This window comes from Ascidia mentula, chromosome 6, assembly GCF_947561715.1.
Source record: "Ascidia mentula chromosome 6, kaAscMent1.1, whole genome shotgun sequence".
NCBI lineage: Eukaryota > Metazoa > Chordata > Ascidiacea > Phlebobranchia > Ascidiidae > Ascidia > Ascidia mentula.
Genome location: NC_138571.1, coordinates 15,785,112 through 15,809,814, shown reverse-complemented (window position 1 = coordinate 15,809,814; position 24,703 = coordinate 15,785,112). Strand labels below are relative to the sequence as shown.

The following is a 24,703-nucleotide window of genomic DNA, read 5'->3' as shown; positions in this document are numbered from 1 at the left end:
ATTTCGCTTGTCGGAAAAAACATATGAATAATTATCCGTTATTTTTTGTCCGAATTGTAATTTTTTGCCAATTATATCTGTAAACAAATGTATGAAACCCACTCATTCAATGCAGTATAAATTATGTAATTCCCATATAACAGGTAAAATTATTAAATTATCACCACAACAACTAGCTTTCGTGTTTGTGTTTAATTTGATTTCTTTTAGCACTGTGTAGTATTGTCTCCACAAAACGCATTGGTACTAATATTCTCAACTAAGTTTTTTGTTGAACCAAGGTTGTTAGGAACTTTATAGATGGATCTGATTTGAAAACATGATACAAGTAGAATGGCGGAGAACTCCACAAACGACGTTTTACATCAAGTGCAAATAACAGGTAAAGTCGTGAAGTAAATTTTAATACCTTTGCATATGTTGGGCTAAATTTTTTATCTCAAATAAAAACCCAAATTGTTTTCTTTTAACAACAAAAGAATATATACTTACGAGAACTATGAAATACAAAAATGGTTGGCGGTGTATATATATACATTACATTTACAAGAAAAAATATGTCATTGTTCTGGAATGTTGTTGGTTTTGTTGTTTACATTCGCAGAAACTGGTAAAGGTTAGGTTTGTTGCTTTAAAAGACTATTTATATCCTGTTGTTTTTTATGTCATTTTATTTTACAGTATTAAGAGGATATCTCAAACAACTACCAACTACTTGGATTTTTAGCAGCAGAATACCAGATTCATATGTCACTGTTAGCATTGACAATCAACCACCCCGAAAGACTGAAATCGCTACCAAAAGTCTGAATCCTATTTATGATGCACAATTTACTTTGTAAGTTCTTATGACGTATTTTGCTTCAAAACCCAGTGGAATCTCTAAAGCTCTGTCTTGGGATTTGGAGATTAACACTTTAAAAGGAAATGTCCATGTACCAGAAAATACACAGAGATTGCTGTTGGGATTACATAAATTACCAATTCATCATTTAAACCCGATTGTCAATAACGCCAAGAATGACATTTAAAACTTCATGATATTTGTCTTGATTCAAAAATAGGCATTGTTTGTGGAAAACAAATCGGTGCATCATACAGTATTTACGAAATTTACACAAAAATACATTGTATATGTACTTTATCTATAATTGGTTGCAGTTGTTAAATTAAAATGCTGGTGTGGACTTCATACCATTACTATGTGGCTTTTTCAAAATATTAGGGTGTATTTCTGGGTTTTGTAACGATAAATGGTTTTATTTCTGGGAAACTTACTCTATTAATAATATTGTCTCTTTTGCAGATTAGTTACTGTGAACAGTGTAGTCGATCTTAAAGTGTTCAGTTTCTCATCGCTAAAAGCGGACACTCTGCTCGGCTCTGCAAAGTGCAGCATCAAGGATTTGCTTAAAACTAACAAGGGCGCATGTGAGTATATGAACATGTATTGAAATCTTACCACCATTGAGCAAATATGTAGTTCAAAGTGTTATTTTTATTACTGGGTACAGGGTTTGGCGTTGACAGGTTTCCACAATCATGATTGAAACTGCCAAGGACAGAATGACATCAATAAACATGTCATAAATGTCTATTGTTAGTGTGGAAATGGCCAGTTGGTGACTGGCCAGGCATTACCATACAAATATTCATTACCTTTACACTGCGTATGTGTAATTACCACTGTGCTTAATTTCTTTGTTTAGAAAAAAGGCATTAGGCTCTTTGTCTCCATTTTTGACTATGTTTTTATTTGGATATTTTGAAGTATATATGATTTTTTGTAAAGGTGTTATAGGGCTGATTTTGTAAGGCCCGAAACATAATTAATTTGGGTTCTGGCCTTTGGATTCATTTCACTTAAACCTAAAGTGGGTGAAAAACCAACCATAAAATCATGCAGTAGTTCATTTAGAAGCAGACAAAATCAATGTCAATTAGTGGCAGAGTTCGTGCAGTGTGTTTCAAAGTGATTTGCCATTCCTACTGGCCCAGGTCATTCACACTGTTGAGTGATCCAAACAGTGTATGTATGTATCAAATAGCAGTTTTTCACAATTTCTCACATTTCCTAATCGCTGTTATTGAAGCTTTACAGCTATGTTTTTAGCTACTGCTGTAGCATGGAAGTGAAGAGGGCCACTTCCACTTGTGTCAATTCTTATCACTTAACCGAGTATAAATTTTTAATGCTAACCATATAATGGGCACTGATAGCTATTCATACAAATTCCCCAATGTAAAATGGTTCCATTTCACATCTTGACAATTATGATATATATACAGAATATATTTCAACCAACACAATACCTATTTCAGTGCACAAAGTAGACAAAAAGCTACACTTGTTGAGCGAGTCCAAGGCACAAACCCATGTTGGGGAACTTGATGTTCAGTTTGACGGTTTGGTTGTACAGCAACCACCCTCATCCAATGGTGTAACAGGTAGGTTTCATTTGATGAACAGAATAAAACCAATGATAATCTAAGTTAACTTTTGCCTGCTTTGTTTGTGAGAATGTCACAAGCTGTTAGCACGTTTGGGGGTTTTAACGCTGAAATTGCATAAATGTTATAAATACATGTCATGCTAATGATGAGATAAATATCATATAAACTTGGTCACCTGAGCAGACCATTGAAAGAACAAGGAAATACATTTTCTTGTACCCCACCCTTAAATAAACAACAGTACTGAGATTGTATGTTGTGGCCGTTGCTTTATCTATAACACAACCAGTGTGAATAAACTTGTAATTATGTTAGGTCAAGTACACCTTGAAGATTTTAACTGTTGGTAGGAGTTTATTTTGAAGACTAATGATTTGTTTTCCTTTGAAACAATTTTTTTCTTTTCGTCATACAATCGTAGTGTAACAGTTCAATTTTTCGCCAATCACTTTTAATATCGTTAGATCCTAAATATTATATCAACATGTTTTTTGGCTTAATGCACGGCATTTGCCACAGTCAAAACCTGGTCTATTATACTTGCAATTGTTAGCTTTCTCAGCCTCCGCCCAAGTTGAGAGTGGTACCACAAGTGGGCCGCTTGCACCCCCTGTTCCACCACGTGTCGCACCCCCAATACCTCCCAGAGCTGGTAAGTGTGTCGCTGATTCGGTTGTAATGTTTCATGACACTTGCGATTCAGTGACTCTTTCAACCTTGTTTTGGTGGCTCTCAGTATACCGCTGTGCAAATTGTAACACTTTTTTCGACGGAGCAACCCAGGGCAGCACAATGTTTTGCATTTGAATAAGCAGTTAGTTGTCAATCTTCAGGATTTTTTTGAACTTAAATTGTTTTTGTGTGGCTACTAACAGACTTGAGGTTTTGCGTTTTGTGCCTCCACATAAACAGGTTGAAATCAACCGTTTAAAGTGATCTTTCGGTATATTGTGCCAGTTTGTTATGAGCAATTGAGTTTTCGGTAACAAAACTACCATAGGTGGCTGCATATTCTCGTCGTATTGTGTGTGCTGTTTGCACAAACAGTTCTGTCTGTGAAAATGCTTTGCTGGTTTATATAGAAATAAGGACTTTTATCGAAATTGATGTACAATTTCATAAAATTGTGTCATATTAAAATAAGTGATGTGCTCATCTAAGTTTTTATTGTCATTGGTTTGTTCTTCTATTATCTGTTACACTTTTATGAAGACCCGACTCCGAGTACCAGCAGTGAGACTTCCAGCACCTCTGACCCCCCCGAAAGACCAGCCAGACCTCCGAGGCCTGTTCTTAACGGGTATGCACATTTTAAAAGTTGTAAAAATTTGTATTTTGAAGTTATCATGCTGTAAATATATATGGTATTATGTGCTTGAAAATAGTCGTTTACCACCTGCCACTATGACAACAAACAGAGAGTAGCCTTAACTCACAGGACACAACAACAGATTTGCACTAAAAATTTTTGCAATGTTATTCTGAATACATCTCAAAAGGTATCATTTTAATAAGTTTAAAATGTAATTTACAACCTATTATCAAGGTTTGTCAAAAACATTTTTATATGATCATTAATGGTATCATTCCACAAACAAAACAGATGCCAGTGCTCTACATACAAGCCCTGCAGAAGGCTAACAGAATCAAAAGTACATTAAAACAATACATGTGTAAAACAAATGTTCGTTGTATCAATAGTTCTTTAGCTTTGCTGTACAATAACTTCCCTGGCATGATGTAATGCCCATACAGTGGGACGTCACAGTACATACCCTGCTCCAGACATGACAACATAAGTCATTATGGCTGAGTGCACAGAACTACAACGACATGCTGTACTGAAACCAGATTAACACAAATGTAAAATGTAAAGTTGTTTGATAACAACAACTGTATATTGTGTAGGAAAATCCCCTCGAATCACACCCCCGACCCAATTTTACCCACTTCGACAAACACCAACATGCCAAGGTCATCAAGCTCAGTGGGTAAGTGCAGGCCATGCTAACGTACGCTCAGTGGTAATAGAGTTTGTCTTGTGTTAACTAACTCTATGACTTAACCTTGTTGGATTTCAATATCAGGGGAAAAGCATTTAGACTTTGTTAAATTGTGTTCTTTTGTTGATGACAAAAGTCTGTGAATGGATATGCATCAATCAATGCAATGTCCTTCCTTCAAAGAATATTCATATATTTTGTTGTTACAATAAAATTTCTCCATACTGTAGACATATTTCAAAGTAAGCCAAATAGTTTAAAGATCCAGTTTATGTCAAATATTGGCCATGGCGATACTTAAGCTTTGAGCAAAGCACTTTGTCTGGATATCAAATTATTTCCACACCTTTTCCCACAATTAATAAAAAAAGCTTCAGTTAACAACATTCAAGTGTTGGATTTGCACAAAAAAGGACTCAACATTTTTGTTGTTGATGTTATAGTTTATAATTGTTGATGCCAAGTCCATGGCTTGATTTTTATTTTACATTAACGATTTTGCACGTTGATCCTTTGTGACGTGCTGTGGTATTTCAAACTATTTCGAGATAAATGCATCATCAAATCATCATTATTTTTATTTAATTTTAAATAATATCATTATATTTCTCAATAAAAAATAGGTTTTATTCTATATATAGTGAAGCAACAAGCCTCTGATTTACATCAGCAGATTTTATTTTATTTTGAAAAATTTTGAAAGGTTTCATTCCATTTCTATTTTATCAATTCCCAATGTCAATGGTTAAAGAATGTTTTAATCATCATACTTACTTTACCCATTGTTGTACCAGACACCCCAGCCGCAGTAACTAATGGACCAACCCCTCCGAGCACAGCGGGAAATAACACGACTCCAAATGCAGCCGCTACCCCCGGAACCCACCCTTTACCTTCTGGGTAAACTTTTTGATGTTTTATATATATAAGCATGAAGGCAATAGTATGAATTCTGTGAGCTGCATACACATGGCCACTGTTTCGAGCCATAAGGTTTATGATGTTTGTTTTTGCGAAGGGTAAAGAAAACTTTATTGGCCATAATCACAGTTTTCATAAACTTATCTGGGCCCTACAAAGCAGTATTTTGAATCTAAAGCAAAAAGGCATTGCACGTTTCCAAAATCACAAAAAATTTTGCTGTGGAAAATTTTAGTGTAAACTAAACTGCTTATGTGATTGCAGCAATTACCATTTACAGTTAGACAATGTTAATCCATCCATACTACTTATATGGTCAGATAATGCCAGTTTAGATGGGTATCCTGATTAATAAAACAAAAAAATGAGAGTTAAATGCACGGAAAGAGATCAGCAGGGTTTCTGAATGTTCATACTTTGGATAACCGAGGTCTGACTACATATTCAGTGAATGAAACTTAACCCTTTCTTATTTTTTGCCTGCAGTTGGGAAATGAGGACTGACCAAATGGGCAGGGTTTATTATGTCGACCACAACACGAAAACCACCACTTGGGAGCGCCCAGAACCACTTCCGTCGGGGTAAGTCCTTTGTACTGTCAGCTGCCAATTTCTCCTGTGGTGTTTTGTCAGAAAAACAAACAACTCCCGTTGATATAATTTGCATTTATTCATTATATCAAAACATACATTGGCCAAATTGTTAATTCGGAACACAAGAGTTTGGGGAATGATTTATTTTGTCAAATTTTTGTTTCTGCAGAAGTCTTGCTAACCAGAGCAGACAATATTTAATTTGTACCTGTGACACAAATGCTCAATAAAATTAGTATGACGCAAACGCATACCACCTTGCCCTCACAAAACTTGTTATGACCAATAACCCGCCCAAATTATTTTATAAAAACCACCCGCAAGTCCAACGCAATCATATCAATTTAAACCAATGCATTTCAGGTGGGAGAGGCGCTTGGACGGCAGGGGGCGAATGTACTACGTTGACCACAACACGCGCTCCACAACCTGGCAGAGACCCACACAGCAGAGAGTTCAGAATTACGCAGATTGGCGTAATCAGCGTACCAACATACAGAATCAACGACAGGTATTCCAGGGACTGGAGTTTATATCGCAACGCACTAACGGTTAATGATTGACCGTGCGGACTCGGCGGTGCTACTGCGCGAGCCTTTAACACAAGGTCACGTGACGAACGTTGCCTCGTGACGTACCGTGTTAGGCCGATATGCGGCGTTCATAGGTTCACGCTGTTTGACTGGTCGTTGTTTGTGACGTGAGCGACATGGAGGTCTGCGACCTTTGGATAAGCGATCACGTGGCCACGCGATTGTGTTTTACCACTAGGCAGTTATTTAGGTGCGCTGACTGCGGCCTTCAACGCCACCGATCATGCACACGACATACTGTACACAACATTTAAAAACGTTTCACTGGTTTTGTTTTACGTTTAACTGCCCCCCCCCCCCCCCCCCCCCTTAGCTGTTGTGGGTTTTACTGCATTTCTATACAAAGTATGCGTTTTCGACTGGCCAGCTTTTACTAATTTTAAACAAATTTAGATTCCTATACCCTGGTGTTATTGCGGGCAGTTACAATAGTTGACCATCGAACTTCGGTTCACCAGATTTTTTCGGCACTTTATTTGTTATTGGTCGGGTAAAGTTAAACAATCCCCAACGTAAAGTTGAACAACGTGCACAAAATACTCACTAGATGATGTTTTAAGTGTAAAACTATTGCACAGACCAGTTTCCTTATCTTCATTCGTGAATCCAATACTTTCATCTCCTTTACCTTCCAGGCGTTCAACCAGCGATTCATGGTTGGCCAAACAGGGGCGCCACCGCCAGAGGCAGCAGGGAGCAGTAGCAGTTCCGGCCAAACTGCCACGCAACCAAATGATGGACTTGGAGTCCTACCTAAAGGCTGGGGTGAGTTTGTATACTGATGGAAAGAAAAAATCTTCAGCCAGACCGAATCACTCCCGGTTACTGTTTGAATATCTTAAATCGCAACTGGATACCGCCACGGTGATATTTAACTACTGTGGTGTTATGAAAATTTAATTTTTTTCCAGTCATTAATAGTTAACAAGCCTTTTTTGCCGTTGGTAATAATCACCAATGGACCAATACCCTTTGACCTCTTGAATCGGCGGCTACCTTGTAACCTGTAATTTTCTGTTTCTGACGGCGCTATTGCTAATCGCTTAGGAACGTATATATTAAACTGCTTGTGATTATTCTACCAAAGCTTTGAGCTGATACATTTTCCTTTTATTACAGAGCATACGCTGTTTGGCAAAATTTATTTAATTATAATTTTTAAATTTTTTTTGTGTCACGCAAGAAGTGTTGCTGGAATAGGTTGATTTCGCCATGAGAAAATATTTTCATTATTAAAAAAGTACCAACTGTCTACGCGGTTTCACCATCCATCGATTCTTTATCATTTAAAACCTTTTCGCAGAGCAAAGGACTGAAGCTAATGGTCGGGCATATTTCGTCAACCACAACACAAGAACCACGCAGTGGGAAGACCCGCGTACACAGGGGTGCGTAGAAACACTGCTAAACAGTTGGTTTATATTGATAAACATGCCGCGGCCAAGTGGCCTGTTTTGAACCAGTTTTTTTCCATGAATTTCAATATGCCTAATCAGGGCGTGGATTTTTTTCTGCGTGTCGAACATCTTAAGAAAAATTGTCGTGCGTGTCGAACAGCGTTGGTCTGTTCGTGGTACTGTATACCGGTAACTTAACATTTATTCACGCCACCCGTGTCGAACAGTGGCGTCGCGTGTCGAACACTTAGAATGGCGAAAAAGGCATAAATCGGCACCCTGTGCCTAATAGTGGTTGGGATTTTTTGTTGTGAAAATTGCGCGTGGACCGCTCTGGCGTTAGTTTGTCCACACGCGCTTTGTTTATTGGTATTTTACCTTAGCTCTTTGAACTATTCAAAAACTGTGCTTTGGTACACACTGGTTGCAAAACGTTTGACTTGGTCTTACAAAAATGCATATAACACCGACTTATTTTGTGAAATCATTCCCATTGAGTGTATTGTCGTCTGTGTTTGTAATGCAACGGACTTTTCAATAGCGCGTAGTTAAAAGTTAACTTCTGGTTCAGTTCATATCATCATTAGGTCATTAAGCTATTTTTAAACATTACGTATAGTTTTTACACACGATTTGTGCTCATTGAGCTTGTGTCAAGCAATGTCGACCTAGGGGCCAGTTCGTATAGTCGTCCGTGGCCTTGTTATATTCCAGCACGAGTGTATGTGCTTTAAAACATCCGTGCAGCTGGTGACCGTTGCCGGTGTTAGCTGTAGTTCAGTGCAACAGTCACCAGCTGCACTGACGAGACCTTGTTGGTCCAAACAGTATGTGTACTGCTGTCTGTATCCCAATGATTTTACTACTCTTTTGCTTTAATGTATGAAATAGTTGCCGTCAACCGAGATACTTTAAGATTCAACTTGCATGAAAAACGCGCCCGAAAGTCCAAGGTTACCAACACCTGCTTAAAAGCGTAGCACGTTAAATTTTCTTGGAGGGGCGTAATCATGTAGATATGTGATTGAACAAAACAAGGTCACGGACGACTACACGGACTTGTACTTGGAAGAGTTTACTGAAGTTCCTTTAAACACCCTCGTTTACATTAAAATTACCAACGCACTTGCATTTCAGTAAAGTATCTACAACTGTGTGGTTCATCAACCAGGTGTTACCCAAGACCTCTGGTGTCAAAATGGTTATTTGAGAAAACGCTAAAACGTTTAATACGTCATATTTTAGTGACGTCATATATCCTCAATATATGCCACCACTCAGTAAGACTTAACCCCTTGCGTCGATACCCTCCAGTGATTGGAGTCCAATCTCATTTCCTATTGTGTTTTTGCAGCATGGTTAACGAGGCCCCAATGCCACCGGGCTGGGAGATGAGATACACGGACGAGGGCGTGAGATACTTCGTGGACCACAACAAGAAGTCAACCACCTTCCAAGACCCACGGTCTGGTGGAAAATCGTCAGGGTAGGTTGCTATTGACTTGGTTGTTATTCATAGCACGAGGGCGCGCCGCGAATGTCTTTTTCTTACGTGTTATTGTAGGGTAATTTTTGGCGCGTATTTTTCACAAGATTCTGTGACACTGAAATCCATGTAATTTTGTATTGTAAGGACAGTTGCAATTCTTGGCAGGGGGTTTCAAATGCTCAATTTATTCTTCACGAAAACAAAAAATCTCACTTTATTTCGCCCAAAAAACAACGAGTTAATGCCGCGGGTTCCTCCAAACTCAAAAGTGTGACGCAATAAATCTGTGGCATAAATTTTACAAGTTGGTATTTATTTTATTTTACTCATCACTTTAGACACGGCGTTCCTGCAGCTTACGAACGAAGCTTCAAGTGGAAACTGGGTCAATTCCGGTATCTGTGCCAGGTAAGAACTACGTCCCTATTCAACCTATTGTAGTCTTTGTAAACTTGTTCCGAATCGGTGTTGTGTGAATAAGTGCTCGGAGCTGATTCTTCTATGCGGCATCACACAGGAATGGTTTCGGTTCCAGTTCAACTTTTTCGGTTTGTTTTTCGGAGAGATAGGGGCATAGGGGTGAACAAGCGGTCACGGGTTTCGCAACGAATACTGCGGCATTAGTGGGCAAAAATATATCCCAATCTTTTATTTTGTATTCCCCTCCTTAAAAAGCAGCACGATTTTTTGAACTCGCCTCTTTTGTACCAATTTCTGTCACAATAATACATCGCAGAACCAATGGAAAATAAATGCTGTCAAATTGTAATCGATCGCACTCAGTCAAATGCTCCCCAATTAGAAACATAATAAAATTAATGGTAGCCAAGCGCCTAATCACTGAAAGAACGCGCATGGCAGAAACCAATCGAAATAAATTTGACAAATGCGCAGTGCGGTGTGACAATTACGACCTTAACAAACCGAATTATTCAAACGCCAAAAATACGTAGAAAGTGCTGCTGAGCAAGCAAAACAAACGAACCATGCAATTTGTACCTAAAATATATTGACGATGGTGGAAAAATTGTGGAACTGGATGCGTTCTTTTGCAGTCCAATACACTTCCGAGTCATGTGAAGATCAACGTGGGCAGACCAACGATTTTCGAGGACTCTTTTCAACAGATCATGCATCTCCAACCGTACGATCTCAGGCGTCGTCTCTACATAACCTTCCGCGGCGAAGAAGGATTGGACTACGGTGGCGTTGCTAGGTAACGCTGAGTATACTTTGTATACCTGCTCGGCAAGACGAGCTTTTCTTCAGAAAGCGTATTTATGCGATTTTACGTGTGTTTCATCTAAAAAAGCCAGTTATTGTTTTAACTCGGCAAAAATTACGAATTTATTTAACAAGAACTGCCTATTTAATCTAATCTGTTTGCTAACAATAAACGGTCACAGCTTTTAAACGTAAATTATTTTAATTTGGTGATTGAGTGATTTCTAAGACTGACCCCAGGTGATTGCATACAATCATCCAGCAAACTTATTGTGAGAATACATGGAAGATTGTGCAATATCCTAGGTCGGTCCTAGTAATCACTTTTAACAAGACTTTTAGTGCAACGATCCCAAAAGCAAGCGGAGTTGTAAGTGGAGATCTGTGCTTTACACAAATATTTAAATTTATTGTAAATAAATTACTTAAAAAACTCTAGTGTGAACACTCTTATGATCGAATGTTCCATTGGCCCACAGTAAACCTTTATTAAAATTCTGCCACATTTGGAGTCGAACAAACCCTCCAGTTTAAAATATTACGAAACCTTCTACGCAGGGAATGGTTTTTCCTCGTTTCACACGAAGTCCTCAACCCCATGTACTGCCTGTTCGAATACGCGGGTACAAGCAACTACACACTGCAGATAAACCCTGCCTCCACCATCAACCCCGACCACATCCACTATTTCCGTTTCGTTGGACGTTTTATCGCCATGGTAAGAGAGGGAGTTATTGGTGTTTACTTATGTATAATCAGGCAACGCAGTAATGTTTAAGCAATGGCATGATTGGCAGGATCGCCCCACTACACATGTCCTTGCTTGGCGATCACAGTTATCGTATCGAGATCATAAGCTGGTCCACCTGGGCTGCAAAGCCTGTAAACCTAATGTTCAAATATATTGTGGAGCGATGGTTGCTATTCGTTTGTGTGGAATTGGTGGCGCGAGCAGCAATCAGTTAAACTTCTCGACAACTGTTTAGCGTATGTGCAGAAGGGCGTGGCAGCTTTTTAGCGTGTTTATACGTCCCCTTAGCAGACGAGAGGCAGGCTTGATAAAGGAAATCCGCATTTTGTAAAAGTGCACATTGCAATTTTGTAAAAGTTACAACCCATGTTAAAAGCTGATGGAAAAACAATAAACAACACCGGATCGGTGAACCAAGCCGTCCTGGTAGGCTGTCGATCGATACCGTATCTATAGTAGCTGAGTAAACCCATGTTAAAGTATTGTTTTGTGGCGTGGGGGAATCGTACAGAAGGCGGGTTTAACAGTTTTAACCTTGGTTTGGTTGCAGGCGCTCTACCACGGCAAATTCATCGACACCGGATTTTCGCTTCCCTTCTACAAGCGCATGCTGAACAGAAAACTAACTATCAAGGATATCGAGTCGGTCGACGAAGAATTTTACAACTCCCTCGTCTGGATCAGGTCAGACGAAGCTCCTTTTGACTTCAAAAATTTTGTTTGTTTTATGGTGTTTTTCCAAGCGGCCAAAAAGCCCAAAACGGTTTCTTGAAATGTCTGGAAACTTTTGTGGTTATTTCGCGTCAGTTTACAAATTGTCTTTGGCGTTTTTCATTTTGCTTTCAGTTTTAGTCATAACATAAATTGACGTCAAAATTGGCCAAAAATATTTTCATCCCCAATGTTGCTTTTCAATTTTCCGCTCATCAACTTGTCAGTGTGTTTTGAAAATTCGATAAGCAAACCTCAAATCCGCACGCAAAGCCAAAATCGTGTGGACAGATCCCCAGAAAACTGCAACTAAACAACTGCTTATAAGCCTAAAAAGTTGGTTCCGTGAAAGCGAAGGGTTCCATAACAAAATATTTAGGGTTCCATGAGCTACTATTTACTTTCAAGCGAAAACTGCTGAAATTCTCCCCAAACTCTTTGGGGTTGCATTGTAAAATTAAATAACCATGCAGGGTTCGGCCGACAAAAAAAATTGGGAAACACTGACACATAGAGATCAAATTAAAGCAATTCGCGTTTTTCAGGGACAACGACATCGAAGAATGCGGGCTTGAACTCGACTTTACGATGGACTTCGAGGTGCTCGGTAAGATCGATACGATCGAGCTCAAAAAAGGTGGCTCCGAAATTAAAGTGACAGAAGAGAATAAAGACGAGTACATCAAGTAAGGCTTCGCAAATGCTGGCGTTCGACCAAATCTTGTGTTTTTCTTGGCTTTTTTAGTATATTAGACCACACTTTGTCTATGAGAGCAATACCTAGCTGGTGCTGCGAAGAAATTACCACGATGTAATTTGTTCTACAACCCCAGGGTTGCCGTGCTTATTAATAAGATTTTTTTGGGGTATTGTGTGTCTAGTTTTCTTATCTAAATGTGCTTACTTTTGCATTAAATACGGATTATTGGGCACGTTGCGGTTTTGACCATCTAAGCTAAATAAAAACAAATTTCCATAAATAATCGCTTTGCACTACAAAAATCATCATCTGTCGCACAATATCCTCCAAAATCGGGCAAAGTTTCATATTATTGGATCAATGCTTAGTCGATTGCGCTTACTTGTCTTAATATTTTTAATTCTTCAAAGGTTGATGATCGACTGGCGATTTTCCCGTGGAGTTGAAAACCAAACAAAGTCCTTCCTGGACGGATTCAACGAAGTCGTTCCACTCCAGTGGCTTCAGTACTTTGATGAACGGGAACTGGAGGTGCGTAGATATGCACTTCATGTGCAACATGCATGGACGTATTGATAGGCGCTGTTAACTTATTTTTTTGCGTGCAAGCAGTTTTTGGGTGTAAACTACAATTGCAAACCGGGCTGTATATTGCACCTTGCATGGTGAATGCACCAAGTTTGTGGTGGTTTCAGATAATTTTATTGAACCAATATACATGCACTATGTGCAGTGGTGAAAGGTTCCTATGAATCTATACGCTGAAAAATAACATAAAAATTGGAATGCTGGGTAAAAAAATTCTCATTTTAAGAAAGTTAATGGTGCTAAATTTTGGTTTCGTAAAGCTTCAACCTACATACAATAAGTATCTTTCAACCGTCGGGTTTCTTAGAATGGATAAATTCCCACTTCAAGTTATGAACACGTGTAAAACAAAAATTATGCCAAAAAACAACGGCATGATATGCGAGTCCACCGTGTTTTTTTCTCTAAAAACGTACGTTCGCACCCTGTAGTACCGCTTAATAGATTAAAATGCATCGCTAACCTATACCTCTCGCCCACAGCTGATGTTGTGTGGGATGCAGGAATTCGACGTCGACGATTGGATGAAAAACACAATCTACAGAAATTACAATAAAAACAGCAAACAGGTAACTCCCACAAACATATAAACATGAGGGAGATGCAAACAGTACACATTAGTATGTAAGGGACATACATATGGCCACTGTTTCGACCTAGTTAAGGTCTCATTAGTGCAGCTTGTTGTGACTTTGAACGATCTTGCCTGCCAAATGGACTGGCAAAGACTTCCACTTTGTGGTGACTATACAATCATCGACATCCATTGGGTACCTGCAACCATCCATGGCCAAGCAAAAAGCTAAACCAATAGTTCAGTCTGCCCCAGGGCCACAATAAAACCAATTCATATTATTGGATCAATGCTTACGTACACACGATGGTGCGTTTTGCGATGGCTGTCTCCTGGGGATTGCAGTGTGGTACCCCACGGATTGACCGCAACAGCAAGTCACCAAATTGGAGTAGTCTAGTTAGCTGCCACGGTCGTCGTCAGTCACCCGTTGCATTGATCGAAACAGAGTGCACCTTTGCAGCTCATTGCTCACTATTGGCTCTACTGCTTGTATAATAACATTATCTTAAAGTTGCTGTTATTCAAAATGCCGCCTTAAAAGAAACTGTTATCATTTGGTTTTAATCGTTTTAAAGTTTACAAATCATTTGCATTTAAACAAAAAGTATTGGTAATTAGCTGTAAGTCCTTGAAAATGTTCCACATTCCTTCCTAACCTGGTCAATGTGTTCCTCTCCAGGTAATTTGGTTCTGGCAATATATCCGTGAGATCGACAACGAGAAACGTGCAAGACTTCTCCAATTCGTGTCCGGAACGTGCAGGATTCCTGTCGGCGGTTTTGCCGAACTCCTTGGTATGTAATTTGACCTTCAAGTACAAATAATTTGACATCTACTGCACCTCTCCATTCATTTGTATTTGAATTAAACTGGTGTTTGTCTTAATTACGGCACAGATTATTTAATATATGTCAGTCCGCATGTGATGTTTGAAAGTACATCCAAGAACCTTTCTAGCCCTTTGTCCCGTTACCACAACCAATGTACTGTATAGTGCTGCTATTGCTATGAGGCATTGTAGATTTAAAAGTACTTTGCTTCTGCTGGCACATTTTATTGCAACCGAAATTTCGTCTGCCATCCGTCGAGACGTTTGCAATAAAATCTAGTAAGTTATGTGCCAGAAGCGCAGTTCTTTTAAACAAAATACTGTAGTTGGTTTCTTTGGAATAAGGAGTTTTGTACGCAATCTGGTAGTTAAATGTTGCTCGCAAATGCGTTTTCAGCACCTTTTTCCGTATGTAGTGATTTACAAAACGTGTTACCATGTTTTCGCATAGCAAGATCTCGCTCCGACTTGTCGGGAAAAGTGGCTGATTCAGCTTTGCTGTAATGACTAGGCTGCGAGGCCAGTGAACCTCATAACATATAAACGTGATTTGTCTGACAGCGTGGCCGTAGTTTGACACCTCCGCTTTAGTCGATTTAATTGATTCTTTTTGTGACAGGGAGTAACGGACCACAGAAGTTCTGCATCGAAAAAGTCGGGAAAGAAACTTGGCTTCCAAGAAGCCACACGTGGTAAGTTGAAACAGGAGTCGCCAAGCGGCGATAGAGAGCAATGTGCATGTAATAGAACTGCAGTTATCATCGTCTTATGTGTTCTGCTGTAGTTTCATATTCCCTGCAGAGTTAAAATGCAAAAAAATCTTAACTGAATTGTAACATTTTGGATTACCGAAATGTTATTCGGACAAAATTTAAATTTGTTAAACTTCATCTATTCAAGGTAAGGATAAATGCCATTTTGCCCCTCGTGTATTTCTTGCCAATACTCTAATATAGACGTTTATAACATGGCAACGGTACAAATGCCATTAAACAATTTTATGTTTCTTCAATAATTAACCTTTCGACAATATTTTCCCAAAAGCTTCAACAGACTGGACCTGCCACCGTACAAGAGTTACGAACAGCTCAAAGACAAACTCACCCTCGCTATTGAAGAAACCGAAGGCTTCGGCCAAGAGTGACGTCACAACACAAGGGTGACGTCACCGCCCCCGTTCGAAATCAGGGCGTCCGATGCAAGCCACAGCACGAGGCCCTGTTACGACAATTTTCAAACCTTTCGCGTGACGTCATTGATTTGGTGACGTCAGTGCTCGGATTTTCGCGAACTGTGCGCCGCGCGCGGCACTTTTTTGTACATTGTTATGTTTGTTTGTTTGTTTGTTTGGAAGGCTATAATTTTATATATACTTCGTATGAAGCGAGGATTTCGCACTTGCGGGGAATTTGCGTGCGTGTCCACGGTCAAGACAATATTCCATCATATTAATTTATGCCCCACGTTGTTATATACATTAAGCGAGCGTGTTAACTTCGGCCGAACCTAATCCACGCGTTACCCTTTAATAATATTATAATGTGGGCGGGCGTCGGTTCCCCTTTGAAGCTGCTTCACTGGTCAAAAATCGAATACACCAGGGCACGCACACAACCGCTGCCAAATACCGCATCCCCGCCATCGACAGACCTTCGCATCGCTATATAAATATTTATGTAGATTCGTAAAAAAATATTCGGCCCACCTTGTACAGTTGTCTACCAGCTATGCAGCGCCACGTCACAATGGCGTCGCGAGCGCTGTTGCCAAGCAACGCGACCCTCGCTCGCGTTTGGTTTTTCGCATCTTCGTATGTTTCTAATATATAAGCGCGCGGCCTCTCGAGTAATACAGCATCGCGCGTTTCATACTTTCGGGTGCTATACACCTCTCCTCCACACACCCTACGCGTCGCCGTTCCTCGCTTAGCTAAAATACTCGCACTCTGTAATTACTTGTGTTCCTATTGCTATGGGTGTCGCTTTGCGCAGCGTTGGGTTCCGCGGTCCCCCCCCCCCCCCACAGGCCGCAACTTAACCGCAACGCGCGCGCGTTTATGCGAAATGCTTGTACCGTTGTATTGTGCAATTGCTCTATTCCTATTCCCTCGGCGCGCGGCGTGACGATTGATGACGTCACGCCTGGTCGTGGCGCGCTCATCCGTTTGTACAGGCGGCGTCCGCGATGGTCCCTGGAATCCGCTCCCTTTTCCCGTTGCGTCGTTCGGTCGTAGCGTTGTGTACAAAATACAAAAGTACCACAAACGAGAAACGAATGCCTTTTGTTGAGAGGAAATTGTGGTAATGTTTTCATCTCTGCGCGATTTCGAGCCCCCGTTTCTTTTGCTTTGGAACGTCGGGTCTCGAAGTCCGCGCAAAAAGTGTTTGTTCTCTGTGAAAATCAACGCCGGACGAAGCTTTAAGTGCGTCCCTGGTGTCAAACGCAGAGATACATTTTTTCATGAGAGTTTGTTTAGATTGTTTGCAATCTTTACGCCCAAGATACAGTGACTTTTTTGCTGGTTGGCTAAGACTGGCTCTATAGATTTTTTTAAATTTTTGAGTCCTTGTGTTGTTGGAAAAAACTAGGTGGTCGCGATGCCGGGGCTGACGTCATACTACAACAGAACTATATTAACACCAATTAAAATTTATTATTGCAGTTTTAACCAGGCCGTAGAAAATAGGGCGAAAGTGTTATGGATTGTAAAGTGATACGGGGTACTCTAGCGACACCGGACGGCGAAAGTGAAGAATTCGAGGTGCCGGTCGATGGCGCAAGTGTTGGGGATTTGAGAAAAGCGGTTGCGGCGATGCAAAAGGCGTGCGGACAGGCGATAACCAAGAAAATTGACGCTGCGAAGGAGCCGGATGCAAAAAAGACACGGATTTCTTCTCCTGAAGTGGAGGACCCTTAGAGTTCGTGATGGTGCTCCACCACCTCATCTTGATATGGGTGATTCTCGAAGTCGGCGTGCTTCTTTGGATCCATATGTTCTGGATCTCTTTCGTCCGGGTCCAGATGATGCAACGGATGTTCTTCTTTGTATTTGGGATTGTCGTGTGGCTCCTCGCCTGCAAATAAAAGTTGCACGTTGGTTCTTTTGACTGCGGCTTTATAGCGTTGCGTAACTACAGATTATGAACTCTCAGTGACCAAGGCTTGTTTTTCCTTTAGTAGTTCTAACCAGACATACCTAGTCCATTAATAGTGACACTACATTAAGATATGAACACAGTTGGTTAAAACGTCTACACAGTATAAGTACACCTGTTACAAAAGTGCAGATAGCTAACAATTCATACATACGCTAAAAATGTGGTTAAGTGCGACATGCCGCAGCACTGTCACCAGTCGCTGATAACACCTTTACAGACAAAAACAGTGCGCACTATTGTCTGCAACTTAATGAAATGCAACAGTTCAAGCAGTTTTCGTTGCAATAAGTCGAGATGTTCTAAAGCCATGGATTGATTGGAAACTTACGATTACTCATTTCTTAGAGGGACTTTTGTACGATTTGTGTTGCCTCATTATGATGCTTGTTTTTTGGGGAGGGGTTGTCGAAATTCTATGCCGTCATCTTTCAAATTTTAACATTGTTTTGACAACCATGTTTTTATGACATATCTGATTGTCCCGAAACTTACAGCAAACCGAGAAGACGATGGGGACAATGATATTCCAGATACCTTGGTTAAGATGAAAATCTCCCCATACTTACCAACTTGGTGTTCGACTGCTTTCTCCAGGAACTCTTTTTCCTCTTCTGCCCATTTCTTCTTCCTCTCTTCCTCATCCCTCCAGTCGTCGACTGGATGAGCCTTGTCATGCCACGAGAAGTCGTATTCCGCACCTCCGTGGTGTTCGTCAGGATTCTATGAGCAAGAGGAAATCTTAATGATTTCAAAGCAGTGAAGAAAAAATATCGCTACTTTGTTTCCATAACAGGTTTTGCAAAGTGTGTAAAAAATGATACCTGTTGTTTTTGTTTAGTCAGGAGAGAGGAGATATATACAATACACCAGCTCTCTATGATTCTATAGGCAAAGAGGAATCTTTATACTTTTAAATTTGAAAAAAAATGTGTCTCAATTTGCTGTTTTATTTCCGCTATTGATTTATGAATCGAAGTTACGTATTTTTTTTAGTCCAAGGAAACACTTTTATATACAGCAACTGCGCAATTGCCGCTATTATACCGTTTGTAAGATGTTTGCTACATAGTCTTTCATAAGTACCCTAAAGCTAATCAAATAACGTTTCCCGATATTTATCAGTGATCCCCCTGCCTTCCCGTAGTTCACCTACGTGCAATTCAACACAATAACATGCAGTACATTACCCCCATGTGGGTGACTCCCCCCGTTTCGATGAAAGCCTTCATTGCCCCGAGGTTGACGTCTCCACGGTACTTCGTCACCTGCACAAAATCAGTATTTTCAACATTTTGCTAGGCAAAGGTGCAGTTTGCGCGTGGGAGGTTGCAGGCAGTAAATTTGAAAGAAAAGTTGAGAAAAAAGAATTGACATTGCATGTGTGTGTAAAATTGCATCCTTTTTAATGTCATAACAGAGCTTTGCGTGGGTTGCCGAAAATTTTCAGGTACAACTGTACTTAAATTACGTAAGCAAACTGTGACGTATTTTGGTTTCTATGGTAACTACACAGCTTTTTATAGATTCGCGGGGCCCGATTTTTGTCAAATCGGTTGAATATGTCAAGGATGCCGGCTGTAATGAGGAAAACTAAGATAGGTTTCCTGATACAAATGATTTCCTCACGGGACACCGCGGAACAGAACTACGTTACATCAAACAAAATTATTCTCTTTTCGAGATGAAAAATTAGTATATACACTGCAACTCAGCTTTAATTTGCTACAAAATCACATCCATTCACACCTCTCCGTTTGTCCTGAACAACTTGAAGGTGGGATAAGTAACGTGAACGTCGATTTCTCCGTCGTTTGTTGCAACGTCCATCTTTCCAAACAGCAACGTCTGATTCGATCTCATTTCTCTGGCGAGTTGATTGAAGACACCCAAGGCGGTTGAACATGCATCGTTGTCGAGAACGTCTGCAAGTATTCGAGGCCATTAGGTATATGCTAAAGCACCGTCACCATAACAGGTCGACATATGCAATTTACATATAAGTCTATGTAACATAGAAACCTGTGCGATTGTTAACGGTCAGGAGTGAACAAGGCAACTGCTGCTTTGGTAATAAATGAAAATACTACTTTAAATTATAACTCTAATATTCTAACTCTAACATATTTCAAAATTGTAACAATATTGACGCTCACATAAAGTGCGTAGTCGCGCTTGCATATGTGTTGTCGGAGTTTGTTTGGAAATCCATTACATAAAGGTCAAGGGAATTCATGCCGTAGCAAATTTTTTATGGGTTTCTTATGACTAATTTATACCTATAGGTAACAAAGTTTGACCTTATTTTTAAACGCTCTTTTGAATATTTCAATCTTATTAGAACTCAAACCAAGCCAAAAATTGAAATATGTAAGTTATATCACTTACAGACTTACAACAGTTCTTAAGTAGGATTGTATAGAAAATTCGCAATTTCATTTTGCAAATTCACAATTTTTCTGATTCAAACGACTAGCACAACTCACAATAAATCATAAAGACCACTCGCTTCTCGTCGCGTATGAATTTGTCGTAGGTCGAACCGACGATGATTTTCACATCGTAGTTATTCCAGTCGGCAGGGGAAGGATCGCTTCTTATGTTTCTCTGTGGAGAATATAAGCCTGGTTGAATATTTCCGTAATAAAAACTTTAATAGCCTTGTCAGGTCTCCGAGCGTAAAGTGGCCTGAGCACCGATAAAACCATAAAGGTTATCTAGTCAGGAGTACATGTGAAGGCGATTTCCTTACGGAAAATCACGGTCATAGCAGCCAGTCGCACTGGGAGGTGATGGGTTGGGACGGTTAGCTAGCTTGGATAATCTTTCCTAATTCTTGGTGTTCAAATCTATTATTTACATGGACACACAAAAACCGTGCTTTAGTTTACCATTGGGCGATGACACACAGGTTGAGAAACAATGGTTTAAGAAACTCCTAATTTTCAAAACACCCAGATTAAAAATTAAATCGCAGTTTTAAAAGCCATTTTCATTTAAATCTCGAATGATGATGTCACCTGCACTTTGCCGTTCATGACGTCATCGGTAAACCTCACAAAGGCCTCAGTGGAAAAGTCCTTTTTAGAGGGTACGAAACGAGAGTGGTATTTGTCGATCTTCGTCATACGGTTGCACGGCAGATCTTTATCCGGGTCTACGTGGTAGAAACCAACGTACTGACTGATTCTCTCGTGTGACGAATCAACGTGAACGAAGAGGACCTTGCTGTCCTGTGATAATGTATTTGAGTTTATCGACACTGTATAACTATAACAGGACAAATTGCAATGACATTTTACAGAACTTGGTTAAGTTATGTGGCTGCAAACAGATGGCCACTGTTTCGACCTATAAGGTCTCATCAGTGCAGCTTGGTGTGACTCTTAGACGACTTTGCCGACCAAACTTCCACTTTGGACATCTGTATGCAGCTCACAAAAACCGTATTATTGGCTCCACTTGCTTATATATGTGACTTGGTTATAGGTTCTTTTAACATCTAGTCGCACTTTCCAAATAAATCTTTTCAAAAATGAGCTCATTTAAACCGCTGTAACATTTACTATTTCCTGTCACACAAGTGCTACCTTTTGTTGATACTTTTTGGCGGCTTGCTTGAAGTTGTTGAATGTCTGCCTGTAGTTTCGATCTTTGCTCGAGTAAAAGAGAATATGATGATATTCTATGGTGGAATCGTGCAAGCGACTGTTGTACTGCAGCAATCAATTTTCCGTTTAAACAGTATGTATGTGCAAAAAGTTCTATTGCATCAAAAATAATAAAGAATTTGGACGCCGTAAATCGTCGGCGTGTTTTTTTTGTAATACAGAAGATATACACTAATTAAAACATTATCTTTTTAATAAATCAAGCTCAGAAATTGCTGTAAATTAACAACAGCATTGCATTCTACCTGCAGAGTTTTTATCGTAAACCATAATTCAAAAGTTGTTCTTTCCAACACTTACAACATTATATGGCGCGGTAAATCATTTGATTAATTTTATGGTGCATTGTTTTTGGAAAACCACGCGTAATATTTACCCCGACTTGATCATGCTTCAAAACAACCGGAGTCGTTTCTTCTTCCACAAACTTCAACAGTTTGTCAAAATACGTCGCGTCGCCATCGTAAACAGATTTTTCGCCGTCCTCGAACTGTAACAAAAAAAACGAGTTTTTTAGTGATACTGATGGATCGTAGGCGGAATACATACATATTTATATATATATCAGAAGCAACGTAACGACCAATGACTTGGGTTTTTCTCTTGTATAACTTTGGGAGATTATTTTACTTTTTATTTGTACCAAAATATGTAGAACTTATTAAGCCCGCGAGACAAACCACTGATAACTGTAAAAGAGTCTCTAAGTACTACAGAGCACACCAAAGATGTGTTTGGTAGAAAAAATACAACTTGCCTTTTTGAAAACGGTCACCGAACCGCTGCTGAGGGATAAACTCCTGGCTATGCTCGCCGAAGTAACCACAGCGAAACGGGGCAACATCATCCTGGGGTCGTACACGAAATATTCACTAACTTTTTTGAAGTTTACCATTGCGTCCTCGGGTTTTCCCTGCGAGAAATGTTGGACTGTATAAGTGGAAGGAATGTTTTTCTTAAATCGATTTGCTGCAAAGCGTCAAGCATTTGCATTTTGGATGCTGAAAGTCTCGTAATGGTTTTGGACTTTTCGGTCGTCAAATAGATACATATAGTTGTTTACAGGTAAGTCACATTAGCCTATGCATTTTCATATGCAGTGTAACTGGAGTGGTTCTAAACCTCAAAGCCCAAATCGAACCTGGAACAATTATCATAAAAAACAAAAGGAAAAACAATAAGAATATGTTATAGCGACCGAATTGCAGTGTGCAATAGAGAAGCACTCTAAGCAAACCGTTCCACTTGGACCAAAGTTGGATAAATATTTGTATTTGAAAGTGATATATAGTCGCACTATATCTTTTGCATACATGTGTTGTTGACGCTTAAACAGTAATTGAGCTTGTGACGTAATACAGTCACTTGTAACAGCATTCGACGGTCATTGTCTACGATTCATTCTATTTGTAAGTGACTACCGTGTGGACGTGTTTTACTTGGCGTTAAGAGCTACATGTGGCAATACCTGCGACAATTTCAAAGTTTTACAGGACAAGGTTAAAAGACGTAGCAGAAAGGACCTCCGTGGAATCCTCACAATGTCGCTGTCTAACTCATAGGTTAAGAACCACTAATCCAGTGATTTTCAACCGGTGTTCCGCGGAACACCAGTGCTCCGTGAAAGTTCATCAGGTGTTCCGCAAGAAATTTATTAGTTTGACTGATGTTCTGTAGAACACGGATCGAAAATCACTTTTTATATGACAGTAATCATCCACTATCACCAGTTTGGATGTTCCATTGTTGTGAAACAATAAGATTCGTTTTGTAATGATAAGAATGTAAATTAGCGCGAGCCTGTTGCTGGTTAAGTACCAATGCCGAAGTACTTCCAACAATTTGGTGTTTCGCAAGATTATTTTGATAAAAGTAGTGTTCCGTGGCTCAAAAAGGTTGAAAAATACTGCACTAATCTACACAAATAATTAGTTACCCCGGGAAAACAGCCAACTATGACGCAAGTTGTTTCCCGCAGGTCGTCCAATTCTTTTGGGATGTTGATTTGAATTGGAACGTTCATAGCCAGATTGATCCAAGTAAGAATGTGCTCCACTGTCTTTGTTCCTGAGGAGTAAACAGATCAACTTTAAGACCAATGTACTGCATTTTACCGCAGTTTGCCGCTTTATAAACTTTCCCCTGTAAGTGAGCATGTCAAGTACAATATAACAATGTACTTTCAAAATGTTTTGTCCATTTTCCTAACATGTAAACATGTCGTCTGATGAAACCTTCTTTAAAAACCTTTTTTAAAAAACAAAAATAGTATTAAATAGTGGGTCTCAAAAAGTGCCAATACACTACAAAATACCAATCAAACAACAAGGGACTGATACGGCCTATACTGTAGAATATGATAGTACCGTGGTAATCAAACTTTCTGCCGTTTTTGAAAAGCCTGAAAGCAGGCATTTCGTACACAGGGAATTTTCGCAGACTTTCCGAATGCTTTTCGGCGTCCAACGTTGCCACGTGGACGTCGGGGTTTTCAGCGAGGAGTTTTGCTTCAATTTTGGGGATAAATTCAGCAGCACTGTTACTTTCCTTGCTTTTGTCATCTGTGAAATACCCGTGTTAAAAATCTGCTGTGTTCCTTGAAATTCAATTGTTAAAAAAAGAATTTGAAGACGAGCTGTAGTAAAGAATGCTTTGTTAAGCCATTGTTTAAAATCATAAACAAACAAAAGAATCCAGCTAATATTGCCGCCGTTGCCAACAGAAAAAGTCAGCTAATATTCAGACAAATCATACAGAAAGACACTCTGTATAATTATACACAAGATAGTTTCTTTCTGTGTGATTTGACCAATTATAAATAAACTGACAAGTTAACACTTTTACGACAACCTTCGAGTTAAAAACAACTTACAGTAAAAAACAAGCACGAATTTGTATTTCAGCAACGCTGCGAAAAAGCAATGATCGTCCAAAATCAGAACTCCGTTTTTTCTTGGAAAATGCTGATCCTCTTTCCTTTCCGCTGCGGCAAAAGACACAAACAACAAAAGACCCAAACAGTAGAGTCCGGTTTTAAACATCTTGC

The 24,703-nt window shown here is 39.7% G+C and overlaps 3 protein-coding genes across 3 annotated transcripts in view; 1 reads left to right on the top strand and 2 right to left on the bottom strand.

The window, feature by feature from the left end:
* LOC145906084 (HUWE1-associated protein modifying stress responses 1-like) overlaps positions 1–24,703 on the bottom strand; it is a 64,905-nt gene that overhangs the window by 6,616 nt on the left and 33,586 nt on the right. The window lies entirely within an intron of this gene.
* LOC145906684 (NEDD4-like E3 ubiquitin-protein ligase WWP1) lies at positions 250–17,058 on the top strand. The gene is made up of 23 exons (XM_082994134.1): positions 250–382; positions 682–838; positions 1,307–1,431; positions 2,323–2,448; positions 3,008–3,106; positions 3,667–3,754; positions 4,363–4,445; positions 5,252–5,357; positions 5,865–5,960; positions 6,336–6,483; positions 7,201–7,330; positions 7,869–7,953; positions 9,317–9,448; positions 9,790–9,859; positions 10,507–10,667; positions 11,234–11,393; positions 11,977–12,110; positions 12,683–12,823; positions 13,248–13,368; positions 13,908–13,994; positions 14,682–14,796; positions 15,451–15,523; positions 15,876–17,058. Exons 1-23 carry the CDS (start codon positions 334–336, stop codon positions 15,973–15,975), a joined length of 2,586 nt encoding a protein of 861 aa, XP_082850260.1. The 5' UTR covers positions 250–333; the 3' UTR covers positions 15,976–17,058.
* Positions 17,198–24,698, bottom strand: LOC145907298 (protein disulfide-isomerase 2-like). Its single transcript, XM_082994723.1, has 12 exons — positions 24,530–24,698; positions 24,024–24,218; positions 23,594–23,724; positions 22,415–22,570; positions 22,034–22,147; positions 21,566–21,702; positions 21,007–21,214; positions 20,473–20,593; positions 19,736–19,911; positions 19,177–19,254; positions 18,556–18,709; positions 17,198–17,905 (listed from the first exon to the last, which is right to left on the bottom strand). Exons 1-12 carry the CDS (start codon positions 24,696–24,698, stop codon positions 17,745–17,747), a joined length of 1,800 nt encoding a protein of 599 aa, XP_082850849.1. The 3' UTR covers positions 17,198–17,744.